This window comes from Echeneis naucrates, chromosome 24 (genome assembly GCF_900963305.1).
Source record: "Echeneis naucrates chromosome 24, fEcheNa1.1, whole genome shotgun sequence".
In the NCBI taxonomy this organism is placed as follows: Eukaryota; Metazoa; Chordata; class Actinopteri; order Carangiformes; family Echeneidae; genus Echeneis; species Echeneis naucrates.
This window is the reverse complement of record NC_042534.1, coordinates 3,912,601-3,929,195: the sequence shown is the minus strand read 5'-3', so window position 1 is coordinate 3,929,195 and position 16,595 is coordinate 3,912,601. Positions and strand designations below refer to the sequence as shown.

The 16,595-nt window shown below is 42.2% G+C and overlaps 1 protein-coding gene across 1 annotated transcript in view; it reads right to left on the bottom strand.

Moving 5' to 3' along the window:
• Positions 1–112: 112 nt before the first annotated feature.
• Positions 113–16,595, bottom strand: part of ryr3 (ryanodine receptor 3) — a 90,286-nt gene continuing 73,803 nt past the window's right edge. Inside the window, 34 exon segments of the mRNA XM_029496039.1 lie at positions 113–442; positions 927–978; positions 1,077–1,177; positions 1,699–1,763; positions 1,909–2,065; positions 2,272–2,406; positions 3,532–3,678; positions 3,913–3,973; positions 4,180–4,307; positions 4,411–4,453; positions 5,023–5,153; positions 5,258–5,455; positions 5,664–5,750; positions 5,837–5,999; positions 6,083–6,135; positions 6,257–7,539; positions 7,658–7,739; positions 8,066–8,170; positions 8,247–8,375; positions 8,460–8,548; positions 8,695–8,775; positions 10,687–10,760; positions 10,832–10,908; positions 11,064–11,143; positions 11,591–11,690; positions 11,771–11,827; positions 11,917–11,968; positions 12,057–12,145; positions 13,052–13,066; positions 13,206–13,302; positions 14,547–14,659; positions 15,048–15,182; positions 15,301–15,360; positions 15,891–16,058. Coding sequence (XP_029351899.1) covers positions 347–442; positions 927–978; positions 1,077–1,177; positions 1,699–1,763; positions 1,909–2,065; positions 2,272–2,406; positions 3,532–3,678; positions 3,913–3,973; positions 4,180–4,307; positions 4,411–4,453; positions 5,023–5,153; positions 5,258–5,455; positions 5,664–5,750; positions 5,837–5,999; positions 6,083–6,135; positions 6,257–7,539; positions 7,658–7,739; positions 8,066–8,170; positions 8,247–8,375; positions 8,460–8,548; positions 8,695–8,775; positions 10,687–10,760; positions 10,832–10,908; positions 11,064–11,143; positions 11,591–11,690; positions 11,771–11,827; positions 11,917–11,968; positions 12,057–12,145; positions 13,052–13,066; positions 13,206–13,302; positions 14,547–14,659; positions 15,048–15,182; positions 15,301–15,360; positions 15,891–16,058 — 4,503 coding nt within the window. The 3' untranslated portion in view covers positions 113–346.

The following is a 16,595-nucleotide window of genomic DNA, read 5'->3' as shown; positions in this document are numbered from 1 at the left end:
GTTGGGGTTAAGCAAGTGAAAAGGCAATGTGAATCAGAATCAAAAGAAGATTTTGCATAAAAGAGGCGTCGTGGCACGTGACAGTTTTCAGTAACAAGGAAGAGGACTTGGATGCACAAATGTCCACTCATCAGTAAGTCTGAAGACTTTAAATTATCTTTCACATGTACTTAAATTCAAAATGATTTTTTTTTTTTTTTTTTTCCTCCTTCACATTTTCCAACAACATGGCAGCAGAGAAAGTCCGGCGAGTGTTCAGGTTGTGTTAACAGGGTGAAGTCAAGTTCATTGTCTCTGTCAGGCAGAAGGAAAATAGATGGGGTGACAGAACCCCCCCCTCTCTCCTCTAACCCAACTGGTCCTCGTATTGCTTACGGAAACAGTCTCCAGTAGGGAAGAAGTCCCAGCATCTCTCCTGGTACATCTTCCACACATACGACTCCTGGAGGGGAAGTCATGAACATTGTTAAAAAATACCTGAAAACTCCAGAAGTCTAAACATTGCTCGAATAAATGGTGGTTGTGATTAGGAGGAACTACAGAAATCAAAAACATCTGCGATGTAACATCCACATGCTTTGATATATTTTCTTCAGAAATGCTCACGAAGAGCTGGAGACAAATTATTCTTAACGAATGAATTTTAATGATTTTCCCTTTCAGCTGCATTTGTGAACTAAGAACAGTGAATGCACATCAAAGAAAAAATAACTTGAATCTCAGGTGCAGGACACAAAGAAGTTAATATCCAAAAAGTCAAAGTAAGTCCACGCATTGCTTCTTTCTCCAGCTAAGCTGTACTTATGCAACATATCAAGTGGGTTGAACCGTTGCACAAGTGGAACCTCCATTTAACAGCACAAAATCCAACGCAGAAGAAAGTCGAATCTTCGCTGAGACTCGCTGTGTGTGTGTGTGTCACTCACCTGACCGGTGTGTTCAGTCTCGTCCTTGTTAATCAGGTACATCAGGAAGAACCTGCACATGGGAGGACGAGACAAATGCTGGCGTTAAAATGAAATCGGGGACACCGTTTATCTGCTGAGTTTGGTCATTTGGTGTGTCGCAGCACTCACAGGTAGTTGGCTAGGTTGTGCTCTTGTAAGGTGTGGGTCTCGAAGCCGTGAGGCGTGCGGTCAAAGTAGTCGTTGCCAATGCCACAGATGAAGCATTTGGTCTGAAAGAGGAGTGAGAGGGGAAGCTGAGATGTTGCAATTTTGTTTTTTCACACCTGCACATTTGTTAAGAAGAGAAAATGTATTGTTGCCTTTTCGTTTCTATATTTAAACTCCAATTCTGGTGAATGGCACCAACTCCTTCTGCACCTTCGTGACTCAAGTGTTTATTCATCTGGAGTATTCTTAGTTGGGACTGAAACTTGGCTAATGACAAACAGGCTGAAAAACAGGAAGATACAAACTGCCAGACTGCTGAGTTCATCCCACATTTAAAGGAAGAACTGGCAAAATCAAACTATGTAAACTACACAAGAAGCAACAGATGGCCTGACCTCCACCAAGACCTGATCAAATCATGGAGTCAGTGTGGGACTACATGGGGAGACGTCAGAGGAGCCAGAGTCCAGCCACGCCAAACGTTTATCCATGTACGACGCTAACTTACTCAGATCAGTGACATCAAACAGGACAGGAGCCTCAGCATCAGTATTATCTTTAGAGATAAAGGTATGTGTCTTACCTCCATGTCCTCCTTCACCTGCTCCTGCTGGTCTCTCAGCTCACCAAAGGCATCGATGATCAAACCTGAAAGACGGTGCAGTGGAGCGCTTTATGAGCACATCCTGTAACATAACTAACACACGAGGAGTCTGATGTTCGTCATTTCTGTGAAAGCCAGCACTAACTGTGACCCGTGTTGTCGACTCGGATGAAGTGCAGGTTGTGTTACCCTGAATGATGGCCAGCAGGATGACGATGACAAAGAAGAAGAAGGTGATGTCGAACAGGATGCGGTAGAGCTCGTAGGGGTCTCCGGCTGGGTCCTCCAGCTCGTCTCCGATACCTCCACCAGCTCTCACGCCGACGTACATGTGGAACAGGTAGCACTGTGAGGAGGAGAGGAGGACGGCTGCAGTGAGTATAAAGACAACTGGCTCTCTTTCTGCGGCAAACAATGAAACATTTCTGACAAGTCTCAGTCTGTGATGCTGTTCAGGATTAAATGAGTTCCGTCAGCTCTCGGTGCTGAATTTCTCTTTTACTCCTGTGAAGAGGCAGCTATTTTTTATTTTTGTCATAAAATCAGGCGCACCGTCATCATGTCGTCACACTTCATGTCGGGCTCGTCCTCATCCTCGCTCTTGTTGTAGAACTTCCTGAAGAAGTTGAAGGCCACCACAGTGTAAAGATAGACGACCACAGCCAGCAGGCCCACAGTCAGCACGAGCTGGAAGAGAAAACTCATTAAAATCTGGACTGCGGACGCTCTGAAACGTTTACATTTGGCCTTTTCTTCGTTCCCAGGGATGATTTGAGCAGAAGGAAGAGCAGCCTCTTCAGAGGCACGAATGACTGTACCGTCTGTAAAATGCAGACCTTGAGGGGCATTTTTTGCAGAAGTAGATCGACATGTCTGGTTTTCTTTTTCCTCAAAAAGGAAAAGCAGCTCACTAAAGAACTGTGATATTTTCAAGGCCGCTGCAGCTGAATGAAGAACTTCAGGGTTGCTTTCATTAGTATTCAGTGACTTTGGAAAGCTTCAGGAAATCAAATTCACATCAACAGAGTTCACTGTCAGACTGTGACGGTCACAGATGAACTCAGATACCCCTTCAAGGAGGCACCAGACGTTATATAACATCTGGTTATTATTACTACACACACAATATTTGTGAAGTTGTATAATATGGGGACAGAACCTGTGTACTTTGACTATTTCATCAGGTTACCAGTTAGCACGTCTTGATTTGAAACTAAACCATTAATTTGGTTAATCTCAACTATTTAAGCTCCACTTTGAGTTCCTGCCCTACTCATTGATCACAACTTAACAAATTATCTCATATTTTATTTATTACTTGTTGTCTTTTATGCATATAATTTCTGTCTTGATTCATTTTTCAAGCACCTGCAAGCAACCAGTTAGTGTTTTTTCCTCCGTCTCAGCAGCAGCAGTGAATAGCAAAAACAAGTGACTCCCTCCTAACACGCAGAAGAATAAAAACTTTTTGTTTGTATTTAATTCCTTCGATCCTTTTCTCATGAATGTTCTTTTCTAAATATCCTGTGGCCCTGGTCACAGTCTTAAGAGAGCTCCACTCTGTCTATTTAACAGCTCCATCCTTTTTTCCAAGTAAGAAGTACATTTTTGGTTTAATTACGATCGGTGCTCAGAGTGAATGGAAGGATGTTTTTCTTATAGATATCTGAGGCCACATTTGGATGCAGAAGTCTTTCTAACACCGAACAGATACTCAATAAAATAAATAAATAAATAAATAAAAATAGTTTTTTGGTGTGGAGTGAGTTTCCTATCTGGACTCTGGTTCCCTCTGCTGGTTGAAACACTTGCCTGCTTTCCGTTGTGAGTGACAGAAGACAAGATGGTGCGAAGGGTCTTGAAGCCCATGGCAATGTCCAGCAAATGAGCGGCAAAGAAGAAGTTGTTGAAGTGTCCAAAGATGGACATGGTGGTGTACCAGATGAGATACAGGAAGGACTGCAGGGACAGGATGGTTACATTGCTGCGTACAACTGACGTAAAATCTACAAACGCAAAATATTCTAACTGCAAAATTGCACAGCAGCACACAGATATTTGTTAGGTTCAACTATTTTTTATTTACTATCTGTTACTGTGATTATTGTAAAAATGATTCAACAGGTTACAGAAAAAGCGTGTTAACTAAACCATTATTTTCTCTGCATCAATATGAACATTGAATAAACTTACATTGTCGGTCAAAACCACGCCCATTTTCCAGATGTGGTACTTTGTATCAATGGAGCTCAGCCTGTCAAAACAAAATGGTTGTTGATATTTTCAAGAATTACAAGAGGAGGCCTGAATCAAACACCACTTTGACCCACGTGAAGGATTGTGAGTAGAGGGTGTCGGTACCATTCCTTCCAAGATAAATACAAAGACTTTCACTTTTCATGTGTGCATCCATTTTACAGCTTTAATAAGAACCGAGGAAACAAGAGCTTTGGTTCTCACCAGGAGACCAGGGAGGCTTCCTTCTCGACGGTTTCCACGGTGGGGTCGAAGTCGAGCGCGCTCTTATCCAGGCCTAAGAGCTCAGCGATGCGCTCCGCTCCGTACAGGTCACCGTATTTGTTGATCACCTACACACGAAGGTCGGCTTTATGACTTCATTTTGTCAGTTTCTTGAATATTAAACTCTGAGTCTTTATTTTATTTTGGGCTTAAATTTTTTTGTAGTCTCACCTTGCGCTTGATGAACTTGTCCCAGTAGTTGTTGGGGAAAGATCTGCAATACAACATATAATTAAGACTTGGCAGTATAAAAAGCTGTATCAGACCTTACACTGATCTGAACTGTTTGCTAAAGATACTGCGATGTGAGGTCATGAAAGTTATCTGAACAGAGTGGATTTTACTTTATTCAGTGTCTCCCTGCTGGCTTACTAACACCAGCTACCAGCTGTCGGCAGCCGCCAGGTCAATGTCTTATGGGCACAAACAGCGCAGAGGAATTTTTTAGCAGACTTTCACTTTCTGCCTCGTCTGTTCACATAGTGATCATTATTTTGTAGATGATTGTGTTTTATTATGTTTAGGTTGTTTTGCATTTGTGGAGGAGTAAAAATCCTTAATCCTTAGCCTGGTGCTTTATAACTGGGGAATGTGTTGACAATTCATCACATGAAGCTGCATTTGAATTTTTATGATAATAATGGATATTACAATACATATGACATTGTATTTTTTGTAGTGGGGAAGCCCAGGAGGTGTTCATGCTATGATTATCTGTATCCTCACATTTAAGGGTGTGAAACCATCCAGGTAAACCACTGAGGCCACCACTGAACAACTCACGGGGTGTTGATGACAAGTCGATCCCACTGGCCCTTGATGTCATCGTCAGACGGCTGCTCAGTGATGTAGAGGCCATCAAATTCAAGTTTCCTGGCAATCTCTTTCTCCCTCTTGAACACCACCAGGGGAACCTAAAAGCAAAATGTGAAGATAGTCGACTAAAATCTGCATCTGCGGGAGCGACAAGGAAATGATTCTCAGCCAAATGAGAACAGACTGAGTGTCACGAGGGCACCTTCAGACAGTAGTAGCCGACCAAACAGAGGAGCGAGATGACCGTATGGAAAACGGCCAAGAAGCGCAAAGTTGGTAACATGTAGCCTGTGCTCTCCTGCAGCACAAACTCATCCATGTCAAACAGCGTGTCCTCATCGTCCTCCTCACCGCCCCACTGGTTTTCATCTTCACCTTCTTCATCAGCTTCACCAGTGACCTGAGGGCAATGTCTTATTATTTATTTTATATTTTCTCCCTGTTATACATTCATTACTTCTGTTTTTTCTTCTGATTCCTAAAATCTTTTATTGGGTGGTTAGTAACTGTTACATTATAGGATACTACTATATTAAACAAAAAAAGTTTTGATCTGTTGCTCTGCTGATCCGTCAGTCCTCTAATCGTTACATCTTATCTTCAGTTACCTTGTAGAAGAGCAGAATGAAATTGATGGCGAAGCACACGAACAGAGCCAGGAAACGTAGGTTGTAGAAGTTGCGAGCCAGGTAGTTCTGGGAGACAGAATCAATTATTAGAATAATTAGAATCCAATCTTATTGAAGCCACAAACATCTGAAAGAACAGCATCTGGCCTCACCAGCATCTTGTGCAGGAAGATGTCCAGAGCAGCGAAGATTTTGGACATGAAGGCAGGTGCCCGCTCTTTCGGCTGGCTTGATCTGGTCTTGGGCTTGTCCTCTGTCACTGCTTCCTTGGCCTCCTCCTCCTTTGGTTTATCTTCCTTCTCCTTGTTCTCTGTGCTGTAATCATTCATTACAGTTTGAATTTTGCTCAGATCTTTTAATCCTGAGCGAAGCTTAATTTTATTCACAGTTTTACTCACTCTGCTTTCTCAGGTTCACTCTCAGCAGTCTCAGCCGGCTTGGCAGCAGCTTTCTGTGTGACATTGTTAAACATACAGCATCACTGAGCAGTGAAACCGAACGGTAGTGATGATGGGAAGCAGATATCTAGAGAATTCAAAATCAAATGTAGTTATTGAATATTGACTGCAAACCTTTTTTTGATCAGTAGTGGAAGTTTCTGCGCTGAGCTCTGAAACATCACCCAGACCGGGCTCCACATGTTTCCCTCCTTCTCTTTTGGGCATCGACAGCATCTCCAGCATCACGTCCACCTCTGCGATGTCTCCTGTTGGTGCCATGGCTGTGTCCATGTTTCCTGATGACTCTATAGCTTCCACTTTCTCTCCCTCTATCACATCTCCATGGATTCCAAACTGGGTTGGGTCAGGCATGTTCCCAAGGATGTCGGTCACCTTAATGTTCTTGGCTCCCTCTACCAGGCCTCCGCCAAACATGGAGGACCAGATGACGTGGAAGAAACCAAAGATGAGACTGTAGATTCCCTTAAAGAAGCCCGTGCAGAGCATCCAGAAGAAAGAGAAGAAGCCTGTGATGATTTCCTTGATGGTCAGTTTCTTAACTTTCTTGAACTGCTTGCGAACGTTTTTAATAGAGAAAATTTGGCGGACATGCCCAACTTTCTTCTTCACTGCGCAACACACAGAGGTGAAGGCCGAGGCAGACTCCAATGTGCCTTCATCTCCAGCCAGCTCGTCCAGGATGCTGTGTCCCTCCTCTTCTTCCTCATCTTCAGGTTGTTCGACCTCGTCCGGCTCAGAGATCTGTGAGGCCAGCTGCATCTCAAAGATGGTGTCCTCACAGAAATTCACAAACATCTCCATCTTCTCGCTCTCTCCGCCTTCATTGACCACATCAAAGATGAACTGACGCTTGGACTCTTTGACCTGTGGCTTCTCCCACTGCTCACGGCTCGACTCGCTGATCTCAAAGTAAACCCTCTCGATGCGCTTCGCACTGCCCATGATTTCAATACGACCCAGGTAGGGCTCGAAGTAGCTGAGCACACTCTCTGCCAAATCCAAGAAGCTGGCGAGTCGAGAGTCGTGTGGCATGTGTTCAGCCAGGTTGGTCAGCAGCACCGCCACGTTGAAGCCGATGTCTTTGGCCGGCTCATGGAATCGCTCCACAAACTCCTTGTAATTGAACATGTCGTTCTCATCGGCCTCTGCACACGAGAGCAGGAAGTCGATCTCAGATTGGCTGTACTGCTTCTGACTCTCCATGGACTTCTGGAAGTCTTTCTTTGAAATAATGCCTTTAAACTCAGGGTCGTACTCCTTGAAATTGTCAGAGGTCGTCAGATCCTTCAGTTTGAGGAACATATCGAAGAACTTGAGGATCATCTCCACATTGTTAGAAGACTCCATCAGTGTGTCGACCATTTGCTTCCCAATGGTTCCATTCACCACATTACCTGAAGAGAGTGCAGCATTTATTTCAGGAATCACAGCAGATATGTCAACATGATGAGCTAGCAAAGATTTTTACACTGTCTCTTCTAATGCCTTTGTCCTGCAGAATCATGCTCTTACCCTCCAGGAGAGACAGCAGCATGACAATCATGTCCTTCTGTAAATCCATCAGCTCCTTCAACAGCTCAATCTGACTGGCATCCTAAAGCAGCAGAAGAGAAAGTTTCCTAGCTTTATTCTAGGACACAAAGTTGTTCACATTTATTATTTATGCATCTACGAGAACATTTTCAAATTAAAGGCTCGTTATTAGTTTGGTAAAACATTTGTTAAGTAACTAGTTTGTCAGAGTAGATTTATAAGTTATATTTTTACTTTTGTCCATCTATAAAAAAAAGAAAAATTATTTTTTTTCAATGTATTTCTGTCTCTCACAAAACAATTTTTTATAAATAGCTGTAGATTTGATTACAATGTTTCATTTCTTTGTAAAAACACGTTGCAGATGTATGAAAAGAGTTTATTTACCTGAGATAGCTTCATCTGCATGTTGGCAAACACATGCAAGAAACCCACAACAGCATCCCACAGTCTGCTGTGAGCCAGACTCTGCTGGTTCCCAATGCATGGGCCCTGACAGGGGACAGTGAAAAAGATTAGTAGAGATTATGCAGATTCAGCATTGCTGCCTGAGGGCTCAGTCTCTTACCTGAATATACTCAGTCAGAGAGTTGAATATCTGCTTGGCTACGGACAGAGCTTTGGAGAAGTTGATTTTTCCTGTATCATCAATGACTTCTTTTCCAGAGTAGTACCAGTAGAAGTCACTGATAGATTCCTAAAGAGGAGGACAACATTAGTGAACTTGTGTATTGAGAATGATGGTGATAACGGTGATAAAAATGGAGCACATTTTTAACACCTGCAGACGCAGCAGATAGTCAACAGTGCTGATAATAATGTTGACTGTGGTTGTGTTTCCAGTTTGGGTTCTCAGGAAGTTCTGAAAATCTGACAGCAGAAACACACTTTTTAATCCACAGTATAATTTCTGTCTCATCCTCCTCTGCTCTAATGCTCTCTCGTGAAATAGAATATAAGATAGAAAATCCTGCGGATGAAAATGCACAAATTTGTGCTAATAAGGGAAACCTCACCTCCATTGTGACCCTCACACAGAAGTTGCAAAAACCGGAACAGATCTTTAGTAAACTCATCATTCTGCAGCACCTTGGAGCCTTGGCAGAAAATACATGTAGGTGAATGCAACTGAAAGCCCACACAGAGAGATGAGAGTCTTTATTTTGTCCACATGAGGATGTCTTATAATATATGAGACTCCCCTCAAAAACAATTATCATGAGGCAAGCAGGACAGGTTTCATGTTCAAAACATTTTGGTGGTCCAGGGTCTTTAGATTGCAGGTTCAAAACTGAATCCAAAGTGCTTTTTGTAAAAAATGCTCTTATATTAAAACCACAGTGAAACACTAGGACATTTCCATAAGCTGGAGGAAGTGGAAACTTTCACATGTAGGCCGTGATTGGGCCTGTTAAATCAAAAAAAAAAAAAAAAAAGAAAGAAAGAAAAATAAAAAAGGGACGGACGTGGTAGAGATTTCACTTTAAAAATCTGTATAGAATGAGTAAAAATATATTTCTGTGAGCAGATAGAAACATGTGAAAGTTAGATACTTGTATTGAAACCAGCTTTGTGAAATAGGCCCCAAGTCCAAAGCAAGACAAAGCTTTGCTTAGGCTGTGGAACAGTCCACAGACCTTCAGTCAAACCTGTGGGAGATGGCACTGAAAGCCTCAGAACCACAGATTTTAGCATCAGTATTAGGATTTGCATTAGTCAATGTTAACAAGAAGGGAATGGGAACAAATAGCACACTTAAAAAAAAAAGGACAGGCAATGGTTTCTGACGATCAACTTTCAGTGTGCACTCTAACAGTCGGCATGCACAGTGTGTCCCTACAGACATCTGGGCATGGGGGAGGAAGAGGATTGGTACAGAATAAAGCAGGGAGAATGAACCACAGATGTGGAGGAGACATTCAAGGTGGAAGCATAGCCATATCAGGATGATCTAAATTTGCTATTTACCCCGCTCAGTGTGGACTGCCATCGATGGGTTTTTAAAATGAGAGGAAGGAGACAAACAATACACGAAGACATAAGCAAAAAGAGAGGACATCGAATTACAATACAAAGAGATATGAATATATTGGCTACGAGTGAAGAACAAAGTCATGCAGTTTTTAGACAGGGGGAAGAAAAAAAAAAATCATAGGCCTGGGTAGTGTCTATGTAGCGTCTAACAAGATGAATATCAGATATGTTTAAATGGTGAAAAATTTATAACAGTAACAGAGACACGAGTATTAACAGTGAATTGTTAAACACAGAAGTTGGTGGAAATGTTTAGCGGAGGGCTGAATGATGAAAAGACGGACATAGTTTGATGTGAAAAGCGTCAGGTGAGAGTGTTTGTGTTTCAGAACCTGAGGCTCTGGTATTAATGCTGGACCATGTCATCTGTGGTTACTCCTCTCTACAGATGACTGGACACCTAACCTCACGAGCTGAGAAGGGAACGTTATCGTTTGCTAAATCTCAAAGGTCTGAGACCGCTCTCTCATTTACGGTCTCAGACTTTGGACCGCTGTACACGCTTGATACAGTGTTACATAATACATTAGGCTCACTGCTGTTTTGCTGACTACAAAAGACGACATTAAGGGACACAACACTGACGACTTCAGTGAATTCAAGACTGTAGCGCAAGCAGCAAACTATTTGTAGTAATCAAAATCCACATCAATGGTAATGGGATTTTGATTTTTTTTTAACTACCGAGGCCATACAGAAACTGCTAATTAGGAACTAGCATTTATTAACAGCTTTGAGTGGACACCGGGGTTATACAGTTGTCATGGTTCAGCATTAGCTTAGTGAGAGGAAAAGGGGTTAAAAAAAACAAAACAAAACATTGTGTGTTGCAATTAACAATAAAATTGGGCTCTTCAACAGTCAGGTACTGAACCTTAACACAAACTTATGTCCAAAAAATTCAGCATAAGTCTAAGCAGAGAAAAATGGTAGAAAATAACATTGCACATTTATTGAATCACATCATCACTTACTTGAACCTTCCTCTGTCACCATGCCAAGACCTTCTGCTTTGTTCTGCCTCTCAAATGCATTCAAGTCCAGGACACTATGGAAAGACATTCCCGAGTAAAATAAAAGTTTCCTGTTTCTGCAGCACAGACAGAAGTATCCCAGTACCTGCAAGACTGCATCAGTCCTGAGAGACTCTTGAAAAACCCTCCATCTCTTTTCTCTTTCAGGTAATCAAGCATTTTCTGTGATAGAAGAGGAGAGAACTGTCAAGAACAGCAGGTGAATGTCCTGCGTGGATATATGATGGAGCAGATATTATTGATAAGTGGAGAGAAGAACTAGAAGGATAAATACAACAAATCAAATCACTACTGAATTATTCTGATTTAACTCTGACCTGCTGAACTTGCACGTTGCCTCCATTTAGGATGGAGATTCCCAGTTTAAGGGTGCAGGTTACCATGGGGCCAAGACGGCCTGATGGCAGAGGACGAAGGTTAGATAAAAGCTGAAAATCAAGCCAGCAGGTTTGACTGATGATACATTTGAGGCAGAAAATGCAAAGAACTGCAAAATGTATTGCCTTAAACTGAGATATTTAAATGTTTGATAAAATATATGTTTTTACATTTGAGATATGGCTTATTGTGTCATTCATTTGATGGCGGTGAAAGTTTCCCCCAGTTTTTCATTACTGTCAACAATCCAATACTTTTATACCTCAGGTGCAGATAAGAGTCAGCCTTGTTAGCAAGAAAGAATTTGCATACAATAAGGCCCTCAACGAATTCAAGTAAAACAATTCATCATTACTTTCAGTTGTAAGTGCTGGTAAACAAGCAAAAAGGTCTGCAGGTTCACTTTAAACTGCCCTGAAAACGGAACAGGATGTGTCTAATGAGGATAATAGTGAATGATGGTTACCTTTACTGGCGCTTATCATCTGCAGCACCATCTCAGCAGCCCCACGGGCGTGCAGCCTTGCCTGCTGGTACAGGATTTTCTGCTTTTCCATCTCTTTTTCCTGAACACCAAACACACACAGAGCCATTTGTTAGAGTCGAATACATATCACTGATAACCTTTATGAAAGAACACGAGGACCTCAAATGTCTTTTCTTTCCCTTCCTCCTCTTCTTCCTCTTCATCCTCTGCACAGCTCTGAAGACACAAAGATCAACATTCAAGCTCAAGTTTAATTTACCCAAGAATTTATTATTATAAGTTCAAATGACTTAATCATCTACTACCTTTGCCATCATGTCTGCATATGCAATATATAAAGGATCTTCTTCCAAGTGACTAGAAAAAAGTGAAGTCACACTGAGTTTTATCCAACGACAAAAGCACAGAAGTCTCTTCCTGACACAGAACATGAAAGGCAGCTGACCTTCTCTCTGTCAGAGCGTTGTGGCTGAAGTGGAGGATGAGTTGATGAAGAGGGTCGGGCTGGATATCAGCCACCTCTTCTTCCTCCTCCTCCACAATCTTCATGGGGGTTTTCTGGAGGGGTCCACAGGTAAGAACAGTTAGAGCTGCCCGAGTCTCATGCGCTCACGTTTCATCCCAACGCAGTTTGCAGACGTCAACATTTTCTTAATCTTGACAAACTCACTTGAACATTTTTCAAAACACTGAAATGAGTCATGTGCATTCAAACTAGCGCCATCATGCAGATGAACGTTTTTCATAACCTGGTGATCCATGAAGAGGACAAGATGAGGAAAGTCGAGAGTGGATGATGGACAGTGGTGGAACCAGTTCTCCATTACATGCATGTTAAGCAAACAGATGCAAGCAGTAAGCAATTTGGTGAAATGAACATGAAGAATGATCCTGACAGTGAAGGAGACTGACATTGAGGGAGTATCACAGCTACAAACATCTCCAAGAGTCCAAACTAATCTGACAGAATTGCAGAATAAAAAAAGAATTCATCTTCTTCCCCACAAGAACATTAAATCTGGGCTACTGTATCTAAAGCTGTCCGTTAATCTTGTTCAATGGCAGAGTTTTGGTGTCTTGATGAAGTTGCTGCACATCTGAATACAAAGATCTAATATGAGATGTGGTCTTCACATGACTACGCGAGCATGCCACTGACGTCACGGCCACAAAACTTACTGTAACGTCACCTTCACACACTACAGACTTACAGAGTACAGCGAAAAGACAACTGATGGGTTGGATCCGGATCTGACAGCCAAACAGCTAGTGACAGTCTCCTACTGTAGTGAAAGGCCCTCCTTACCACCGCTGTCAGAAAGGCAAAGCCTGCTTTTCTAGAGCTGTGAGCGCCGGAGCTGGCCCTGTGTCTCCTGAGTTGGTCATGCAGCCTCTGACCCCTGACGGTTCTCTTTTTGAAGGCTTTTGCGCGCCTAGTGCGAGGGCCCCTGGGCGCTTTGGGCGTCATCCCCAGCCGGACGCGCTCCCAAGGTTCGACAGGCGCGGAGCTAAAGAAGCATTCGGCAGACAGGACTGGCAGAGGGGTGCCAACGCAGGGCACGCGGGCCGAGGGCAAGGAGAGCCCAGTACTTACTGCCAGATCCTGAACTAGCTTCTCCTCAAAGGAGTACTCCTCTGCCTCTATCCAAAGTCTCTCATAGGCCGGGATGAAGAGGTTGATAGCGCGATGCCTGGGGAGGGGGGAGGTGAGGGGAGGTGGGGAGGAATGGAAGGGAGTGGGGAGGGAGGTACAGTGGCATTAGGGTGGGTTCTGGTGAGTTTTTGGAGGAGACAGGAAGGAGAGATGTAGGGGGAGGAAGGGGTTACAGGAAATGCAGTTCAGGCAGGGTGGTGATTGGTCAATGTGGGACCCACTGGCTCTTCTGACTGGTCACAATTGGATACTGCAGTTATTTTCCAACAGGTTTGTATGATTCATAAGAGGAGCATGCACACTTTGGGTGAGGGGGGGAGAGGTATACAGTTTTCCAACACATCAGTAGATCTACGTTTATTATAATCATCAGGTTTATTCCCACGTTTAAAGATGTGTTGTAAAACTCCACAATCTTTGGTAAAATGTCAGACATAAAAACAAATGTTCAAATCATCGAGAGCAGGAAACAAAATGACAAAACAACTTATTATATCTTACAGTAACCGAGCATAATGTTGTAAACCATCAAGTCAATATTGTATTAAATATATTTCTTTCTGTCTTTCTTCTTCTTTCCTTTCTTCTGGGTTCATTTGAAATAAAAAGCCTGCAGCTCACAGTGTGTCTCCACTTTTCAAATATCTTTGTTTCCATTAATTGTCTGGCTCATTCTAGCTGACCAATCAGAATCAACAGTGCAGAAACAACTGGTTGCTAGGCAGAGATCGGTCCACAGCCTGGTGGATGAAGGGAGAGGGAGGGGAGGGGGGTTGAACAGATGAAGCATTCGCCCTGTAGTTTCACTTTACCGTCAGTAGGGAGAACAGGCGGTCAAAGCTGGAGGCTTTGAATGCCCTTTCCAGCCAAACCTCCCGATAGCCATTCAGGAAGTAATTATTATTTTTGTATCTGAGGGAGGATGAAGTAGTGTTATGCAAAATAAAACAAACAAACAAAAAAAAAAAAACAAAACAACAACACAGAGAAGAGAATGTCATTAGGGAGGTGATGAGGGGTTTACATGGGCACACAATCAAGAAAGAAAATGCCCCCCCCCCACCCCACCGACCCATGACTAGTTGGTGATTGCTTGTTATGGGCAGTTAGATCAAGACAGAGCAACATCTTAACTAGGCTGTTTAAAAAGGTCATGTCAATGTTTAATTATTGACATAATGTATCAGTTCTGTGAGGGCGACAAGTGTAAATAAAGAAAGAAAAGAAAACAGAGAAAGAAAAATATAATAAAAAGAAAATAAAAAAAAAGAAAAGACTAACCTGGGTAGATTGTAGAGTGGAGCCATGCGGAAACAAGCCACCACAGCGCGCTTACGCTGTTTGGACAGCAGCTTCTGCCACACACACTTCTTATTCCGCAGAGGCTGCTCCACCTTATGAAAATAAAGACACACCATGCTTCATCTTACCAAGGCTATCCCTCAGAGACTGGTATTCTAAAAAAAGGCTATAATTAGCAAATGGTACCATTAGCTATTAATCTGTGGTTTATCACTTCATTTAGTTAGTGGAAGAAAATCTTAAACCTCAAAATGTTCAATCGTAACATCTGAGAAGCTTTGAGAAGAAGTAGGTGTTTTATCACCACCAGCTGTCACTGTGTGTCATCTACAATAGGCTTTTCTCATATATATACACCTTCTGCTGCCCTCTGTGCTGGTAAATGCATGCCAGAATACTGACCACATTAATATTTATTATACCTTCCATGTTTAATGTTTTGATGATACGAGTGTTTTCGACTGAAGTCTGTGTTTTTACCTGCTCCAGATGGAAAACTGCAGCAGAGATGCTCTGGACTCGATTGACTGTGTGCTCTGGGTCTGTGGGCAGGTTGCTCTTGACCACCACGTCCTTGTACAGGTCCAACTGCCATTGGACTGCTGGGTCATCGGACTACAACATAACAGCAAACCAATCAAACACCAAACCACAAGAAATAGCACTTAACAGTTCTATTTCATTTCACAGCTCTTTCTGCTGGTACTTTAAACCACACAGATCATCACCTGACCTTGTCCTGGAGATGGAGATTCTGACGCAAGTGCTCCTTCACCTCGTCATCTGTGTCTTTCTATGAAGGGAAAGGTTTTCATGAGAACACAGGAAAAAAAAAAAAACATGCCTTAGTAAACCACTGTTATGCTTTACTGTAAGTATTTCAAAACAAACTCGTTTTATTTTTTAATGTGTACTTCACCAAATAAAAGAAGTCTTAATTTGTTTCAACTCTTTCTGGATAACACCATCATAATAAAATAGTCATAGTAAAAGTCATGGTAGATGGTAAAGCTTACATTAGTTAAAGTCTGAGACATCACTCTGGTTTCCAATGTACAATACAAGTGTCTCTGATAGATGATTAGAAGCATTGCATGAAATGAACTTCAAATGATTTAACTTAACTTGATAAAATTGATCAATAACAGAGTCAAATTATAATATTTAGGATAACTTCAGATGAAGCTGAAAATAAGGGAAAAGATTATATGGAGAAGTTGCATCTTATGTGTAGACAATGCTAACTAAAATATTTATTTTATAATTATTAGTGAAGTACTTCCAGCGAGCGAAAACCTTTAAGACGGCATTTAATCTGCTTACCAGACTGTAACGCATCTTGGCCAAAAAGATGAGCTCCTGGTCACCTGGGGTGCACATGTTCAGGCCGATGGGCAGCATTTTCTTCAAAGCAGCAACAATCAGAGAGGTCGGGATAGAGTAGTATTCGCCGCGGCGCCGCTTGTGTTTCCTCTCCTGGTCTCCACCTGACTAGAGGGAGACATAGTAAAGGAGTTTCAGTTCAATTACATTTCAATTTTAAAATTTTATCATTTGAAAATGAAAAGGCAAAGACAAAAAAATCTTTTCTTCACATTTAATATTTATGAATTTAAAATATCATAGTAGTATTATATCTAGCCATCAATGATAAGACTATTCCATCCTCCAGGATCAAGCGCTGTGAAGCCTTTTCTCCAGTGTGACCAAACAGCTCAAGAGTGCAAATAAATAAGATATCTGGCTCTGCCAAAACTAATAAACGAGTCTCACAGTGAGAGTTAGATGAACGGCCGCTGGGTCGAACACAGTCAACATGCAGATATATGACCTGACTTTGCTACAAAAAATCTCCCTTTGAGACATCACATGTCATAAAGCCTCAACGCTGAGACATATTTAAGAGGTGTGGACTCATCTAGGTGATTTGATTCATATCTCACATCTGCATGTTCAACTTATTCAGCACATGTCAGGGAACTGATTGAAGAACTGGGGAAAAGTGCTTGGAGGGACTTTTCCTCTTTT